Source organism: Kwoniella shivajii, chromosome 7, assembly GCF_035658355.1.
Source record: "Kwoniella shivajii chromosome 7, complete sequence".
In the NCBI taxonomy this organism is placed as follows: Eukaryota; Fungi; Basidiomycota; class Tremellomycetes; order Tremellales; family Cryptococcaceae; genus Kwoniella; species Kwoniella shivajii.
In genome coordinates, this window is record NC_085914.1 from 272361 (window position 1) to 288969 (window position 16609).

Here is a 16609-nt window from a genome sequence, read left to right on the forward strand (position 1 = left end):
CCTTGACAATGTATGCTACTATTCCGATATCACCTTTGTCCTTTCTTCGCCTGCTACAGATATCAATTGAGCTAGTATCTTATCGCCATCCAGATGAGACAGTGGTAGTGTTTGAGTTGGTTCTCCATCTATGGGTGTGTATATCAGCGAAAATGAACTCTTTTTCTCTCATGGATCTTATACGAGTTGATTGTAGATTCAGTATGGTGATGAATAGGAGAACGAGGACGAGGAATGAAAGCGCGAAGATGCAGCGAGGATGTAGAAATGATCCACTCACTAAACCCAATTTCCATCTCTGGTTTAGGCATGATACCATTTTGCCATTCCGCGCCTGAATCAGGTGATTTTGGATTTTTATGTTTTGATCTTGGATCAGGTATACGTTTGATGGTTATTTGTAAGTTTGGATTTGCGTATGCTAATCTCGGTGCATGTGTACGAACGAATTGTCTATAATACAATAGATTCAAGATTGTTAATATAGTTTAGTTATTTGTTTGGCGGATATGTTGTGATGTGAAGGGGGTGCATGAGGATGCCGACTGCCAACGAGGTCGAGGTCAGGGGAGAGGGAGAGGGAGAGGGAGAGGATGATTGATGATGATGATCATTTCTTCTCCGGCTGGTCAGAAGAAAAGACACTCACCTTGGACCTGCCTCTGAATTCTTAGCTACGAATCTTAATGTAATTGATTTAACATCTTTTGAAAGTTGTAATTTCTCATTTCCTGTCTTTAACGCGGTTACAGCTTCTCTAAATGGTAATCTTCTCAATGAACTTGAGGCTGCTGATGACATCGTTTCTATGTTTGTATTGGGTTATGATTGAGGTGTTGACTCTGTTATCAGATTCAATGTTCTTCAAGCACTCGAAATCTCAAATCACATCTTTCTCCTCTCTCTGACTTTTATCATCGACAGAGAGGGTACACTGATATGTATACTCCCGTTGATATGCGATGTTGCAATGACGTGGATATATCGTTGTTGTTTCAACACCCGCAGTATCGTAGTTTTTCGTGCGTAACAACGTGCTTTTAAACTACTGCTATTAACTGTATATGTTACCCTGAGATACACCCAAACGCGTCTCTGCACTGTATTCGGTTCTCCCCCCCCCCGTGTTACGTGGGTTTAGTAAGGAAAAAAAAAAGAGAGAGTCAGCATAGCTGCAGCTTCATTCACGTACTTTGTGTATAATTATCATCATCATTATCAGTTTAACACAACAATCTCAACGACACATTCGTCAAGAGCTCCATTGTACCTTGTCAATCTCGTCTGACACTCACTAATCCCCATTCTCCTCTTCTCTTTCCCTCGGCTCAGCTTAGCTTGACACGCTCCAACGCGAACGAAAATCTCTCAACACCTCTCTCTTTTATCAAAATTTCACGATGAGTCAAAATAAGGATATCGAAGCTTCCATTCCTCTCAATGTAAGCGAACTACATCTGACTGAATAGCGTACAGTAAAGTGGCTTATGCTAACTTACGCTTCAATTATCCAGTCTATGCCTAGAGCATCAGATGTAGAGAGGGATCTTTCTCATGGTGAGAATATCGAAGTCAAGTGAGTTTAGTCATAACAAAATGTTAATAATGAAATGCATTATCTATATGCTGATAGATCATGTAATATATCTGATTTTTGTCGTCTAGAATCGCTGAACCCCGTACACCTTCAAACCAACCTAAGAAAATTGTCATTCCCGCTATTGTCAGTAAGTTGTCAAATATACATACTTGCGTGATCATCAAGAAAATCCATCTTATTTCGCCTAATGAACATTTTGACTGATTTATATGATTGCTTGAATGTCAGTCATTCCCGTTTGGATGGCTTGTTCAATCTCTGTCATCCTCTACAACAGTAAGTCATATCGATTCTCGCTTCTCGTGATTCGATTTAGTATCTTTACCTAATCACGTCACAATATCTACATTATCACACAAATCGTTCATGTTCTTGAGCTGATGATATAATTTCAGAATACATCTTTGACCGATTTGACGGTCTCAATTTCCCTTATCCCGTTTTCTTGACCACTTGGCATTTGATCTTCTCTGTGAGTGCCATACCTCGTTTGATATCATCCTCAAGACAAGATAAGATGAATGCAGTGCAAGGTTTTGAGTGATAATGAGGAGTATAAGTTAATACTCAAGCAAATCGACATATAACGAGACTTCGCCCGAGATCATTATCTGTGGATTGGAAGTTTGCATTGACATGAGCTGATTTGACAACACATTTAGGCCGTTTCCACTAGAATCTTACAAAGAACTACAACCCTCGTTGACGGTGCAAAGGATATCGACATGACTGTGAGTGATAGGAAACTTCCTCTTCTCCCCCTTCTTGAAACCGGAACTACAACTCTACAGTACAAGCATGACTGATATTTCTGGGTTCCATCCTCGCAGCGAGACAGATGGGTTAGATCTATCCTCCCGATCGGTGCTCTCTTCTCTGGAAGTTTGATTCTTTCAAACTACGCTTATCTCTCCTTGAGCGTTTCTTTCATTCAAATGTTGAAGGTAAGTCTGTCTTACACTGTCTTCTGACCGCCCCATCGTACATGCTTACGATTTCACAATTTAGGCTTTCGTCCCCGTAGCTATTTTGCTCATTTCTTTCGCATTCAGAATTCAAGAGCCCAACAGGAGATTGATGGCTATTGTCTTGGTGAGTGCGGCCTTTGTATACCCTTATCGGCCGCGTTGGCTAATATTGCGCGTGAATTAGATGATCTCAACCGGATGTGCTCTTGGTAAGTCGTTGGCGCTCGACTCTGGAATACACCTCAGTCTGCTAACTGTCATATTATAGCTGCGTACGGAGAAGTACATTTCGAGATGTTCGGTTTCATCTGTCAATGTGCTGCTATCGTCTTCGAGGCTTCTCGATTGGTCATGATTCAAATTTTACTTCACGGAATGAAAATGGATCCTATCGTATCTTTACATTACTACGCTCCTGTGTGCGCCGTCATCAACGCGATCCTCATTCCTTTCTTCGAGGGATTAGAACCTTTCTATGCTTTACACAGAGTCGGTCTTTTGGTTTTGTTCACCAATGCCGGTGTCGCTTTTGCTCTTAACGTGAGTTTTGATTGATCGACAAATACACTTTGGCGATTTATCAGGTATCAAGAATATTCGCTGATGTCTTGCTGAAACAGGTCGCCGCCGTCTTCCTCATCTCAGTAGGATCAGGACTTATCCTCACTCTCGCTGGTGTCCTTAAGGATATTGTGAGTCAACGAGTTTTCAGCTTGCGATCGAAGCTGACATCCGGTCATTAGCTCCTCATTACCGGTTCAGTCATTGCTTTCGGCTCTCCTATCGCCGCTATCCAAGTCTTCGGTTACACGTGAGTACCTCTTATGGTGAAGTTACCAAAGTCGGACGCTGATGTCTGAGCGTTGAAGTATCTCTCTCGGTGGTTTGGTAATCTTCAAGACTACCGGTGGAAAATAAGCCGATCAACGAGAGGCAGTATAAGCGGTGGATGGAAAGGAAGGGGAATCTCAATTTGAGGCATACCATAGGGAGCTTTCAATTAGATGTGAGGTATGTGGAATGAGGAGATACGTCAGTTCGTTGACTCTGACTAGGAAGTGGCGAAAGACAGTGGAGAGGATGGTGATATTTTTTGGTTTATCCACTTTATTACGCTCACCAACATCTTTTATTCTTTTTCTTATTATTTGGTCTCATTTTGAAATATAGAATATATCCCGTTATAAACGATTTTCAAAAGTATTTGGTTTTGTCATATACATATACACCTACACCCCCAGAATATCAACCTATTCCATTGGTACAATCTACAGAAATTACATGCATATGAAGCTGGCTTGAATCATACCTAAAGTATGTTACACAGTAAATTTATCGGCTTTGCCAGAGTAGTGTCGTCCACAGATGATGTCGGATAACGGAGTCCCGTCTTGTTATGGGATTGATCGGAGTGATACTTTGACCGGCGTAACAATCGATTGTATTCAGGGAAAGGGGAATGGGGGGTTGTATATGTTGAGATTCGCTATACTCTGAGTACGGTGTGCGGTTGTTCCCGGCTCAAAAGGTAGTTTTTGTTACGTTCGGTACGATCCGGCATCATATACCGGTCTAATCGGTACAATTCAAGCATCTATCAGTCTTCAGGTCTAGCTTAGAACCAGGGTAAAATACGTCTTGCATGACGTCCATGTCGTTTGTTGTTGTTGGTCGTCACCGAAACAGTAAGAGGAGTGGACGGAACGGATATAACAATACGATGCACATAAGATTAAGAAATATGAAAAAAAAAAAAAAGTTTACTGTATCAATCGTTCATCTAAGATAGAAGGGAAGAAAGCCTGTTTCATATCACTACTCGTATACTTTGTCTCGTTGCTGTCGTTCGGAATACATCGCATCAAAACGATACATCTAACTGTTTCACTCATTACTCTAAAATATCAATTCTCCCACGAACATCTCCATCGATCTCCAACAAACCCACAATAAAGCCCCCGCCTCCATACAACCCACACAAACATAACCCACACGAAACCCCACATCCAGGACCAACCGATAAAACCACTTTTCCGAATCTACACGAATACTTTACAATTCATTCCATTCAGAAAGGAAGGAGTCTTCGTGTGCCAACCCATCATCATATTCAACTTGGACGTAATTACCAACTATCATATACACTGGATGGACTATTAGAAACAAGATACCTTCCTTGATCACTTAGTATATTCGCACTTTTGATCATCTCATCATTCGATACAGTCAGTAAGTGACTTCTGACAGGCGTCCCGATCGACCACACACTCTCTCTCCATCTCATCTCCATCTTGGTCGCGGATCATATTCCACTACACCACACCATACCGTTCTTCGAAGCACCATATACACGTTGATCGGATCTGAATTCACTGCCATGGCTAGATCGTCTTCCATGCATCAGTTCACCCATACTGATCCTTTGTTCTTTTAGTCAAAATAGATTCATACATTCATCATATATATATATATATATATATATCAAAGGAACAAAGACATATATCACCCGGCTATAATCAATTCACCTGTTATCCTTAACTAATCTGGAAGCGGTCTTGTGATCAAACTCAAACCATATCTGCCATTATACTACAACAAAGCTCCCTACTCGTAGACATCATCCATCTCTCCATCTCTCTCTCCTCATCCACGTAATAAGATCCGATTTATCAATAAAGTTTATATATCTATACATATATATCTATATAAACTTGTATTCTGTACAAGTCACTTTGGGACAGTCGGTGACGACCAATTCTCTGTAACATCTCCTTCTATTGAAATCCCATCTTCTGAATTCCTCATTTCCTATCCTCATAGAAAGGATTACACATCCCCATCTCCTTCTGTCTTCTTACCATTTTACTACTTTATCATTTATCAAACACTATACATATTACTACCTTATCACTTCCGCCGTCAACCAACAATCATATTCGGTAATCAGGAAAAAATGATCATGACATCCTCACCTATTATGACACCATCTTGTCGATCTATCGCCCATACACCATCACCCTCTTCATCACCTAAATTAGTTCCTGTGGCTTCAACAATGATCAAACCGAATTCACCATTCACCCTTCCTTCTTCTTCTGTCAATAACCAATCAGGATCAGGATCAGGGATGGGATCTGGATTATCCACATCGGTACCCACAAGATCATATGTCAGAGGTCCACAAGCAAGACCTTATGCTCAACCTGCACGAAACATCAAACAGATAACAGGTGATTCGAAACAATTCACAGAATTAGTAGCTTCAATGGTCAATAAACGTGAACAAGAAAAAAGGAAACAAGATATAACCATTGAAATGATTGAAAACGTTAATATATCCCAAGATGCTGTTACCACTACTACGTCACCGACTGCGACGAGACATTTGGATGTACCCAAACGAGCTAAGAGCTTAGCAGGTAGTTTAGCTGGAAGTTGGGAAGTTGAAAGAGCTGAATTGATCGTTGATATTCCAGTTTGGAGTCCTGGTTGTTTCCAAGGTATGTTTTTTTTTTGGTTGGTTAATAATACATTTTACCCGGATGTGCATAGCTGACGGTATTCATTATGAATATATTTTGACAGACTTATCAACCCTACACGCATTGAGAGATACCACACTTTCTCATACTCACGCCTTACTTTCTCATTTACTCAATGATCATTCAGTCCCTGCGACTTACAGATTATTGGCTAGATCGTGTGTTCAACCGAATCATCATGACCATACTTCGCATCATCATGGATGGGGTTGTATAAGATTAGCACCTTCAATAACATCACCCATTTCAACTCAAATAGAATTAAAACCTTCTGTAAGAAGGGCAAGTTTGGTTCATTCCCATTCATCACCCATAACTCATACTCGTAAAAACAATCGTAACGTCAGTCACGATTTGGATAATAACTGTCATGAAAACGTCATCATCGAATCTGATGATGAAGATAATAACTTTGAGTTTGAAATTAAATTGAAAGAAGGTTATAGTAGATCAAGTATAAGTATAAGTGATGACGAATCAGATGAAGAAGAAGAAAGTGCAGATGTTATAGTTGGAAGAGAAATCGAAAGAAGAGGTGGTAAAGAAGGGTAAGTCACGTTATCTCTGATACAAGATGACAAGGGTCTGACTAATAATCTTAATTCTTATTACCGTAAATAGAATGGCTTTCTTGATGACTTTATTCGGTCAACCAGCATTGATCTTGACATGATCACTTTAACATCACAATCTTTCATTTTCGACTACTCCCTACCACCATTCTATTTTTATTCAAGTTGTATTCCGAGTCCTTCTCTCCTCAATCTTTTACAATGTTGTAACTCAAACTCACAAGTTTCGTATCATATCGTCGTCTCTCATTGCCACACTGCCACAACAAATCACAAATCATATATATATATATATACAAACATCAGTTCCTATCATTCTCATCTTTCGACAAAGAAGCAGAACTTCAAAACCTAAACAGCCAATCAACAATACTCAAACAGAAACAAGAAAAAGCTAAAAATCGAAACAAGTAAATCGTGTCTTGGGGAATTGAATCTGTTTTCTTTCTTCTTGACTTTTTGTAATTGACTAGGACTTGAAATGTAAAATGTACAACGTGATTCTTACTGAGGAATGAATGCATCAACCATTATCTGTCAATGAAGGAGTTGATTTCCACTGGATCTGAATACCAACAACAATTTACTGATTTCAAAATCTACAACGAATACCTTTACTTTATTGGTTGGATCTACGTTAGCTGTCTTCGCAAGGCGAAAACCGGAAAGGGGAAAGGATGGAAAGGTGAAAGGAGGACTGGTTTAAAACTAGATCACTCATGATGTGGTTTGGATATTGAAGCAAAGCAACAAAGGAGCTCGAGATATGGTTTTTTTGAGTCATGTGTAAATCTATCTATGATACTGATTGTTACTCGTTCTTGTACGTGTGTGTACCTTGTTCATTCTTGATGGGTTTATGGTATGGCACTTTTCATATGATACAGCTTTATTAGCATTTGTATTTTACATTGACGTTGATAATTGATAATTTTGATCGAGGTTGAAAATACCATTGATTGCACTTGCACAATTCAATCCAAATCAATCCAAATGAAATCCAAATCAAATCAAATCAATCTGTAATCAACTAAAGACACAAATATGATCATACCTCTTCAACCTCGCTTGAGATTGGGACGTAACAAGAGGCAGATCGTCAAAGATCCAGTAAATGGTGTTCACACTCCCACTCCCACTCCCACTTCCACTCCCACTCCGACAATCACGTCGTCTACTCAAAAGACAGAGTCGGATTTAGCGGTGACAGAGAATCGTGGGAGCAGGACTAAAAGCAATACTGAGGTGAAAAGCAAGTTACTAGTGGCCAGTACCACTTCATCGTCGTTGATGGGTGCGAAGACTGGTATTTCTCAGACTGGCTCAAGTAGCAGTGGAGATGCCAATGGGAATACCAATGGGATTGACAATACCAATGGGGGCCAATCATTTTCTGCTAAATCGACTATATGTGAGTGAATCATGAAGAAATACCCGTAAATCATTCCCAATCAGTTCTTGAACATTCGCGTACCTATCTCAAACCTACTCAACATCTCAAGAGCTAATGCCCTTTTGTCTGTTCTCTTTTGTCTTTTGTCAAAGATCTGAATACGTTTCCAGCTGATTTCCCAATCCAGACTCCCCTGCCTCCATCATCACATAACCCGAACAATAATTACCTATTCTTGAAAGATCAGCAAGTGTTGGATAGTAGTGAGTGAACTTCTGCACGCTGTTCGAACCTGTGTTATACACCCGTACAGTCATCCGCCACTAACACTTCGATCTCCCCTCAGTGCTGATATTCGCTACTATATTCGGTTCGTTCCTTCTCTTGACGATACTTTGCATCAAAGGCAACTCGACATACACAAGAAGAAACGAGTATGATAACGGTAAGGTAGATAACGTCATTATGGATGATATGAAATGGGCAGAGGGGAGAGAAGTCATAGAAAGGAAAATCATTTGGGAAACAGCTGGTACCAAGAAACTTCGAAGTGGTGCTGGCAGATTAAGAAGATGAAGGAGATAATGACATTGGATAATAGCTGGAGAAATCAGCCTGTGAAATTGGAGTACAGTATGTCTGTACATGATCTTCACATGAAACGTGGTTGCATTAGAATATGAAACGTGTATATGTTATCGAAATTTATCAGAGACGATGGATTATGTAAGTTTTCTTAATGAAGTGAAGTAGGATACCGAGGTGAAGACGAAGAAGAACGTATTTGCAAGAAACGAAAACGAGAACGGTACATCTCAACTAATTGAGGCTATCTAGTCCCTCCTCTGAGTTCGTTTCCTAGCCAAACTGGGGTTCTGTGATCAAATACCCGTGTCAGCTAATACCAGACGGGCTTAGGAGCTGACAAGACTTACTGGAAGCTGGAAAGGTGCCGCCTCTTGGGTGAGGAAACTATGAGCACCGACATAGAACGCAAGAATGGATGCGAAGATACCGATCCAACCTGATCAGATATGTATAAGCGAAAGGACCTTTCATGCTCCGAGAACTCACCGCTAGCTTTGATCGTTCCTACAGAATTTTTCATGTAGCCAATAGACAGTAGAAGGAGAGAAAGCCAGAACATAAAGACTGTTCAGGAGCAGAATCGTTAGAATACCTACTGTACACAGATATCTTGAAATGCACTTACATAAGGCGCAGAGTCCCACACTTGATCTGAAAGTACCGAGCCAGAGGATGAAGGTAAATACGAACCAACACATGAGGAAAAGACCGATGGCTGCATCAAGCCTGTAAGGGTCGGCTGGAGTAGGAGCGTACGAGGCAAGGACTCCAGATGAAGGCCTGCAGGTAAACGTCAACACATATCTTAGAGTATGATACTCACCAATAAGAGATGGCGATAGCAAAAGAGAACGCGCCAAAGCTGTGTTTACCAAAGAAGAATGATAAGTTGAAGGTCTCTTGCTCTACTCCGAAGGATACGGCAGCTTACCCGCAGAAAGCAGTCATACCGAATGTATTACCTACACAGAACTCGAAGATACCAGCGACGAATTGAGCGAGACCACCAAGGGCGAAAGACATGCCAACGGCGATGTTTCTATTGAAGGTAGGTTGTGTGAGCAGAAGATACAGGACGTATCATGTATGTGGTAAGAATGAAGAAAAAAGCGGAAACCATGTAAGTAGGTATGAAGCTCATGCAACTCACTGTTGAGAGACATGTCTGGCCTACAATGAGCGGCTGGCGTCAGCGTTGATCCTTCAAGTTAGATGTAGAGATTATGATGTGACACTCACGTGAGCGTTGATGAGCGAGAACAACAAGGTAGTAGTGGCGAAAGCGAATAAACCTAATTTGGCAAAATCATCTCACGTCAGCTGACTATTGATTTCCCACATTGCTCCAGGCAGCTGAAGGTGAAAAGATCTGATACAGGTGGCGAGAAAGTGTGAGATACTCACCAAGTGGAGCTGGATTAGCTCTTCCTTTATGGTAAATTGGGAATCCAGGTTGGGCTTCGTTCAAGTTTGATTCGGCGTGACGGTGGCCTATCTGGACATGTCAGCTACCTGTGTGAATTCGAGAGAAGGAGGTATCTTAAGGGCATGCAAGGGAGTACAAAGGTCGTCGGTAACGAAAGAAGAGGGAAGGAGAAGGCGTGATTGTGAGGGAAAGAAAGAGAGAAGGCAAGAATGTGGTTGAAGAAGGTTAAGGAGGAAAAGGAAAAGCGTCGGACTGACCTTTCTCAACATCTCGTTGAGTCAAGCCTGCTGCTGTCCCTGTACCAATCTCAGCACCGGTAGCGGTACCATGACCAGGGTTATAACCACTTTCATGACCAGTACTGTGACCGGTAACACCGATGTTTGGATCAGTAATATGCTCAGTGGCGGTAGTAGTGGGACTGTGAGGGATAGCCATATTGTATGAACTTTGATTCAAAAGGAGAAATGTGAGTTTGAACAAGGGAATATAGACGAGCTGGTATGAAGGAAGAAGAAAAGAGAAAGAGAGAAAGAGGAAAGGAAAGAGATGATAGAAAGAAAGTAAGGCAGTGTTTATACTGTATGTTGAGTTACACGTGTAAGTTGGTTGATTGATTGATTGCTTTGATTTGAATGTTTATTTTCAATCAACTCGTCACTTTCATTCACTGCCATCAAACTGATCCAATCAACCGTCATCATACCCTTCCTTTGGTTTGATCGATTCAGAAAGGTTTACCCTTAATATTCCCATAGATCTGATTTCACTATTATTATTCAAGCGCACTGACCTTAAGTCTGAGGGAAATATGAGTAAAAGGTTGAAACATCAAACATGTATGGTTGGAGAATAAGGAAATGAAAGAATGGTGCTTCTCATCATGTATCTCGTATCCGCAGCACAGATGCATGTGAATGGGAACTATATGTACACTATGCTCTATGATGAGTAGGGTGGTGTTTATGCGTCTTCCAATGCGTGTGCTGTAACAAGTCCCATGACCATCAGCCAGTGATTCTTCTGCTTGCAAAGAGTTGCCCGAAGGAATCAGAATTGAAACATACCTTTGACAGGGATCCTCAACGCGGTAGTATCCTCGATCGTCACTTGATGTAGTACACCTCTGAACAGATATCTTACGCGTAATGACTTGTTTTCACCGATGCAAGGGTCCTATACGTCACATGAAAGATATAAGCATCAGCTTGATTATTATCATATCGATAGATGAGAAGAGAGGATTCGAGGGGATGCAGGGAAGAGGACTGGCGACAAGGGATTACTCACCCAAAATCCTATTATATTGAATTTACCTTTCCCTCCTGGTATGTACAATTTGCCATCTTGTACTAATGCTTGAATAGGTACTGTGACATCTATTATTTCTTCTTCGTCCTTTTCTGATTCTTTTATACCTCTAGAAGTGAACGATGATGATAGACCGTACTGTGCCGAAACGATAATAAGGCCTAGACGAATGGACAGCGGTGATACTTAGCAATGATCAACGAGAAGAAGCAATTCCATCAAGAGCTCAATCTATCCTGAAAATAGTCGATAAGGTAACTCACCATTTCTGTCCCTCTCAGCTTTGACTTTTTTCTCAATCTCTCTCTCCATCAAAGAGACAGCATCCAACGCTTCAGCCTTTTTCTGACCTATAAAGTCCTTGTTCTCCTCTCTGAGCTCTTGGATCCTTTCTCTCAACCTTCTTTTCTTACGTGGCAAGATCACATATCTATATGCTCCCATATATGTCGCCGCAGGTATGATGGTGGAGAAGAATAGGATAGTAGGCGACAGTCGCTCAGACAGTAGAACAGGTAAGGATATACGTTGTCCTAGTCGATTCATCCTATAACCGAATAAAATTGGGAAAATTGAAATTCGTCAGATTTTACGCCTACTTTCGTTGCGAGTGAACGGGAGGATTGTGGGCCACGGCGAATAAAGGGGAAGAAGGACATACTTGAATTTCATGATTATTCCACCACCTATTTCACATTGTAATATAATTCCACCTCTTACATTTTCGGTTAATTTACCTTCTGCATTAATGAATAATGCTGGACTTGAATTCAATCCAGCTTCTACACCGAATTTCAATTTGACTCCACCGGGGATTTTGGTACTCCAATCGGTGGCTATACGTGATGAAGCCAATCCAGCTGTTGTTTGGATCGTCCATCCTGATCCATCGCGTTTCGTATTTGTGATTCCTACTGAAAGAGATGAAGGGATTGATAGAGGTGTTTGTGCACCCCATGGTCCGATCGCATAGGATCCTGATTCATATGCTGTGTAAAAAAGGGATCAGCTTGAGCTGCAAGATTGAGGTCAGGGATGAAGGGTGAGTTTGAGACACAGAACACAACTCACATATGAATCCAGTACTATCACTATATAATCTTCTTCCTAATGTCACTCCTACTTGAGGTGGTGAACCCAAAGTTTGTTGTACGATATTCCAAGTTATATATTGATCTTCATCTATTGTCCAAGTACCTTTTAATCTGCCTACTCTAGGTTGTAATGCGCTTGTACTTAATTCTATCCATAACCTAGGTGAAAACTGATGTTTTATTGTACCTAAAACGTTCGCACCACCTCTACCGTTCCTAGTCATTGCCTGACCTTCAATGACCAATTGGGTTTTATCTGATAAAGGAGCTTCAAAAGAATGTTTCATTACTATCCTTCCCGTTCTGACTCTGCCCAACCTAGAAACCAAATCATGTTTGGCAATAGATGGATCTTTCCAAAACGATCTGGGTAAGAAAACAGCTCTTGAATCTAACACTAATTCAATATCCGATTTTGGTTTTATGAAAGATTCAATTTCCATTGATCTTTTTTCATTTTTTTGCGAAATGAAAAACCTTTTTAATTCTTCTGGTGATTTATGTTTAGGTCCTATTTCCCATGATGTTTTCAATCCTTCTTCACCGAACAGGTCGTATATCGTCCTTTTCGTAGGATCTATAAGTATCTCATAAGCACGTTGAATTTCCGTGAATTGACTATGTGCTATTAGTCGATCATGATCATTTCTTTGTCTGTCAGGATGAAACGTGGTGGCTAATGATCTATATCGATCTCGAATTTGCGAATCACTTGATTCTCTGGACAGGTTCAGGAGACCGTACAGGTCCCGTTCGTGTGATTGGGAGGGGACGGTCGCTGATAAAAGCGGGGAATGAGGTGGTGAAGGTGGATGTATCGGTCCATCGGCGGTGGAAGCGAAAGATCGATAATATGTCGAAGAAGGTCCAGGATCGTCCATCTCGGGATATACCAATAGCTGTGTTCCAGATGTCAAGAGTGAGATGAGTTGAGGCGCTACCTCATAATCTGCTGGGTGTAGTCACAATACAATCTCGCTATATGATCAAGAACGACATTCCTCCTCACATCTTCGTCAGCGATGTTCCTCAACTCTCGCTCGAACAATGGCAATGTTCCGATCCATGCCATCACCATACGGCCAAGTGCCGGCGGAGACAAAGGATGTCAATATCAATATCACGTGATACGTGGTTCACCGCTCGTATATTGATCCGGGACGGGACTCGGTATTGGTGACAAACAGCGATGAGATGAGATGCGAGAAGATGGTGAGTGTCAATGGTATCGATCTCGAATACATGGGAGGTCAAGCGTTATCATTTTTATTCACCATTATTACTACACATCACATCATTCTCTCCTGAAGACAGAGACACTTTAGCTCATCTCGCGCTACAGCTCTTCAGCTCGCCTCGATTCCGCCTAGATTTACAGACATTAGATTAAAGCTCAAATAGACTGTTCACAATTTACGATTCACGATTCACGACAAACTTCATGTTCAAGCAGTGATTAATTCAACTCAATCATCATACGATCTCGAGAGCGCATTTATCTTTCAAGATGTCAACCATCGAACCATCATTAATATCCCCCGTACCACTTTCTCCAGTCTCACGTAAATTCCATTCCTCCTCTTCTGTATCTAACGGTACATTACTCCATGATCGATCAGACTCGGCACCCTTCCAATCTAGTCCATCTTTTTCCTCAGCACCATCATCATCACCGCCACCATCTTTCCTTGCCAAACAATTATCAAATTTGTACGAAAGATTACCACCTACATTATCAAATTTCATCAAACAAAATGTAGGATTGACATTAGTTGGATGTGCCCAATTATTCTTCGTTTTAATGTCATTGACAGTGAAATATTTTCTATCAACGACTAAAATATCTTCATTCACTTTGATATTCGTCCGGATGAGTATAACCTCTCTATTTTGCATAACAAGTTTGATTTTTTTCGTCCGAGATAAAAATCCGATACTGGGACCGGAGGGTATACGCGGTATGTTATTGATGAGAGGATTTTTTGGATTTATGGGATTATTAGGTGCATATCAAGCTTTAAGAGGTTTAACAGTTTCAGATGCTGTTACCATTCAATTTCTAGCCCCTACCTTGACTGGTTTATTAGGTTATCTATTTTTGAAAGAGAAAATGAATTGGAAAGAGATTTTAGCTGGATTCGGTTGTTTATTAGGTGTCATATTGGTATCCAGACCTACTTTTATCTTTGGTTTATCATCAAATAATCCTTTACCTGATTCAGGAGCAGGTGGTGGTGGATCAAGATTGGATTTACCTCCTCCACCACCTGGTGAAGGTGATTCAGAAGGTATAATTACTCCTCAAAGAGGTGTCTCAGTTGCCTGGGCTTTTGTCAATGTCTTCTTCACCGCCGTTGCTTGTGAGTGTTTTTTGTCAGATCTCCTGTGCACTTCGTTCTCATCCTCTACCCTACGTAAACCCTATTCAATCAATATCGCTTTTGCATGATTCAAGCTTGTCTAAAGTCTAAAGAAATAAGATGCAATCGAAAATGCTGATATCATGATCCCAGACACGACTATCCGAGGAATAGGCGATAAAGCACATGCATTGCATTCGATAGGGTATTTTTCCTATCTATGTACGATATGTTGTGGATTGTGAGTCCTTCATTTCCTTTTCTCTCTGTGTAAAACAAAGTGAGCACTTCGCTGATATTTCATTTTCATTCAGGTATATGTTGTTCAATCCTGCACCGTTGGTATTCGTAGAGAGTTTAAGAGATTTCTTGTATATAATCTTGATAGGAGTGAGTAGTCTTACTCTATATGAGATGGGACGATTTTCAGACGGATACTGCCTGGACCTCGTCTCATATGAGCACATCAACTTCAATGTGTAAAACACCCACACTGTCCAATTTCCCTATATATCAACTCGCTCACTATCCATCACATCTCACTCAGGCTGACTTACGCCTTTTTTTCTCTTTTTTAGATATTCGGATTCTGCGCACAGACGTTACTTACATTAGGTCTTCAGCGTGAAAAAGCCGGAAGAGCAGGAATAGCTTTGTATACTCAAGTTGTATTTTCACTAATACTGGAATTTCTGATTTGGCAAACTGTACCTTCTTTCTTGAGTGCTTTGGGTACTGCTATTATTTTATCTTCTGCTTTCTGGGCTACAGTGAGTCACGTTTCTTCTCCTATGAAAGCGGATGTTTTTGCGTGCTGCTGTACTGCTATATCGCTGTAAACAGTACTATAAGACGTCCCGCTGATATCCCCAATTTGCTTATTATAGATGTCATCTACGAAACCTCTTCCGCGTGCCCAAGCTACCGATGAAGAAGCACTACCATTCTCCAGAAGTCCTTCTCCTATACCACAATCTCAGTCTGATCGACCGACACTTCGAGGTGAACATTATAGCTATGAATCGGTCCCTGCGAACGATGTCGAAGATGGCTTTGACGACGTATCTGATGGGAAGAGAAGGAAGGATAATGGTACAGGGGAATCATTATTGGATGTTCCTCGTCCATCTTCAAGACGGAATAGTGGTACTTGAAGGGTAGATTATGCTGTTCTTGGGCAATGGGGAACAAAATTAGGCCAGAATGTGATTAGTAGATGATTATTAGATTGACCAAGGGAAAGTAAAGGGTGATCTCGCCCGTGTGTATCTTTTTTGTATCTTTTGTGATCCGTGCATTGCATAAAGTGGGGAAATAGATAAAGGATGGGGAGTTTCGTATGTAAATGTATATTTACCTCATGCATGGATTCCTTGTCTTCCATCACAGACGCTCCTCATACGTTGCTCAAATCAAAGCTTTCAATGTCAGATCTCATCTCATACGAGTAGCTTTCTTGTTCCTTTCGTGCCTGTCTTGGTATCATATATCGGATATGACCGTCACTTTACCTCGTTTCATAACTTGACAACGGCATTACCGAATAAACATCACCGACCATAGGACATCATGGAAAAACGGCATTGCCGCCGGTGACTCTACAATGTCAAGCTTATATACCATCCCCTCGGGATTACCTATGATCGTATTGTCAGACAAGGGATGGAATGGGGAAGAATACGCTGGTATTATGACAAAGAGTACTAACAAAGGAATGCACATGTCCGATTGAAAAAAAGCACAGGTACTTTTTGG

General features: G+C 41.0%; 7 protein-coding genes across 7 annotated transcripts; 4 read left to right on the forward strand and 3 right to left on the reverse strand.

Annotated features, from left to right (window-relative positions):
- Positions 1-18: 18 nt before the first annotated feature.
- Positions 19-801, reverse strand: IL334_005225 (uncharacterized protein; the record flags this gene model as incomplete). The annotated part of the gene is made up of 3 exons (XM_062936938.1): positions 19-128; positions 281-453; positions 650-801. The coding sequence occupies 3 exons, from the start codon at positions 799-801 to the stop codon at positions 19-21; spliced, it is 435 nt and encodes a 144-aa protein (XP_062792989.1).
- Positions 802-1400: 599 nt separating this feature from the next.
- Positions 1401-3486, forward strand: IL334_005226 (uncharacterized protein; the record flags this gene model as incomplete). Its single annotated transcript, XM_062936939.1, has 13 exons — positions 1401-1442; positions 1515-1576; positions 1666-1727; positions 1829-1876; positions 1996-2072; positions 2263-2331; positions 2431-2544; positions 2609-2692; positions 2753-2777; positions 2837-3108; positions 3189-3260; positions 3312-3379; positions 3438-3486. The coding sequence occupies 13 exons, from the start codon at positions 1401-1403 to the stop codon at positions 3484-3486; spliced, it is 1044 nt and encodes a 347-aa protein (XP_062792990.1).
- A 2035-nt stretch (positions 3487-5521) lies between these two features.
- Positions 5522-6783, forward strand: IL334_005227 (uncharacterized protein; the record flags this gene model as incomplete). The annotated part of the gene is made up of 3 exons (XM_062936940.1): positions 5522-6068; positions 6154-6658; positions 6732-6783. 3 exons carry the CDS (start codon positions 5522-5524, stop codon positions 6781-6783), a joined length of 1104 nt encoding a protein of 367 aa, XP_062792991.1.
- Positions 6784-7726: 943 nt separating this feature from the next.
- On the forward strand, positions 7727-8651 carry IL334_005228 (uncharacterized protein; the record flags this gene model as incomplete). The annotated part of the gene is made up of 3 exons (XM_062936941.1): positions 7727-8093; positions 8228-8338; positions 8422-8651. 3 exons carry the CDS (start codon positions 7727-7729, stop codon positions 8649-8651), a joined length of 708 nt encoding a protein of 235 aa, XP_062792992.1.
- A 257-nt stretch (positions 8652-8908) lies between these two features.
- Positions 8909-10527, reverse strand: IL334_005229 (uncharacterized protein; the record flags this gene model as incomplete). Its single annotated transcript, XM_062936942.1, has 10 exons — positions 8909-8950; positions 9011-9099; positions 9150-9227; positions 9289-9443; positions 9487-9525; positions 9595-9702; positions 9814-9833; positions 9903-9955; positions 10068-10154; positions 10347-10527. The coding sequence occupies 10 exons, from the start codon at positions 10525-10527 to the stop codon at positions 8909-8911; spliced, it is 852 nt and encodes a 283-aa protein (XP_062792993.1).
- Positions 10528-11052: 525 nt separating this feature from the next.
- On the reverse strand, positions 11053-13375 carry IL334_005230 (uncharacterized protein; the record flags this gene model as incomplete). The annotated part of the gene is made up of 6 exons (XM_062936943.1): positions 11053-11075; positions 11157-11265; positions 11380-11561; positions 11664-11947; positions 12062-12389; positions 12472-13375. The coding sequence occupies 6 exons, from the start codon at positions 13373-13375 to the stop codon at positions 11053-11055; spliced, it is 1830 nt and encodes a 609-aa protein (XP_062792994.1).
- Positions 13376-14001: 626 nt separating this feature from the next.
- On the forward strand, positions 14002-16008 carry IL334_005231 (uncharacterized protein; the record flags this gene model as incomplete). The annotated part of the gene is made up of 5 exons (XM_062936944.1): positions 14002-14854; positions 15008-15095; positions 15169-15244; positions 15433-15624; positions 15742-16008. 5 exons carry the CDS (start codon positions 14002-14004, stop codon positions 16006-16008), a joined length of 1476 nt encoding a protein of 491 aa, XP_062792995.1.
- Between the last annotated feature and the right edge of the window lie 601 nt (positions 16009-16609).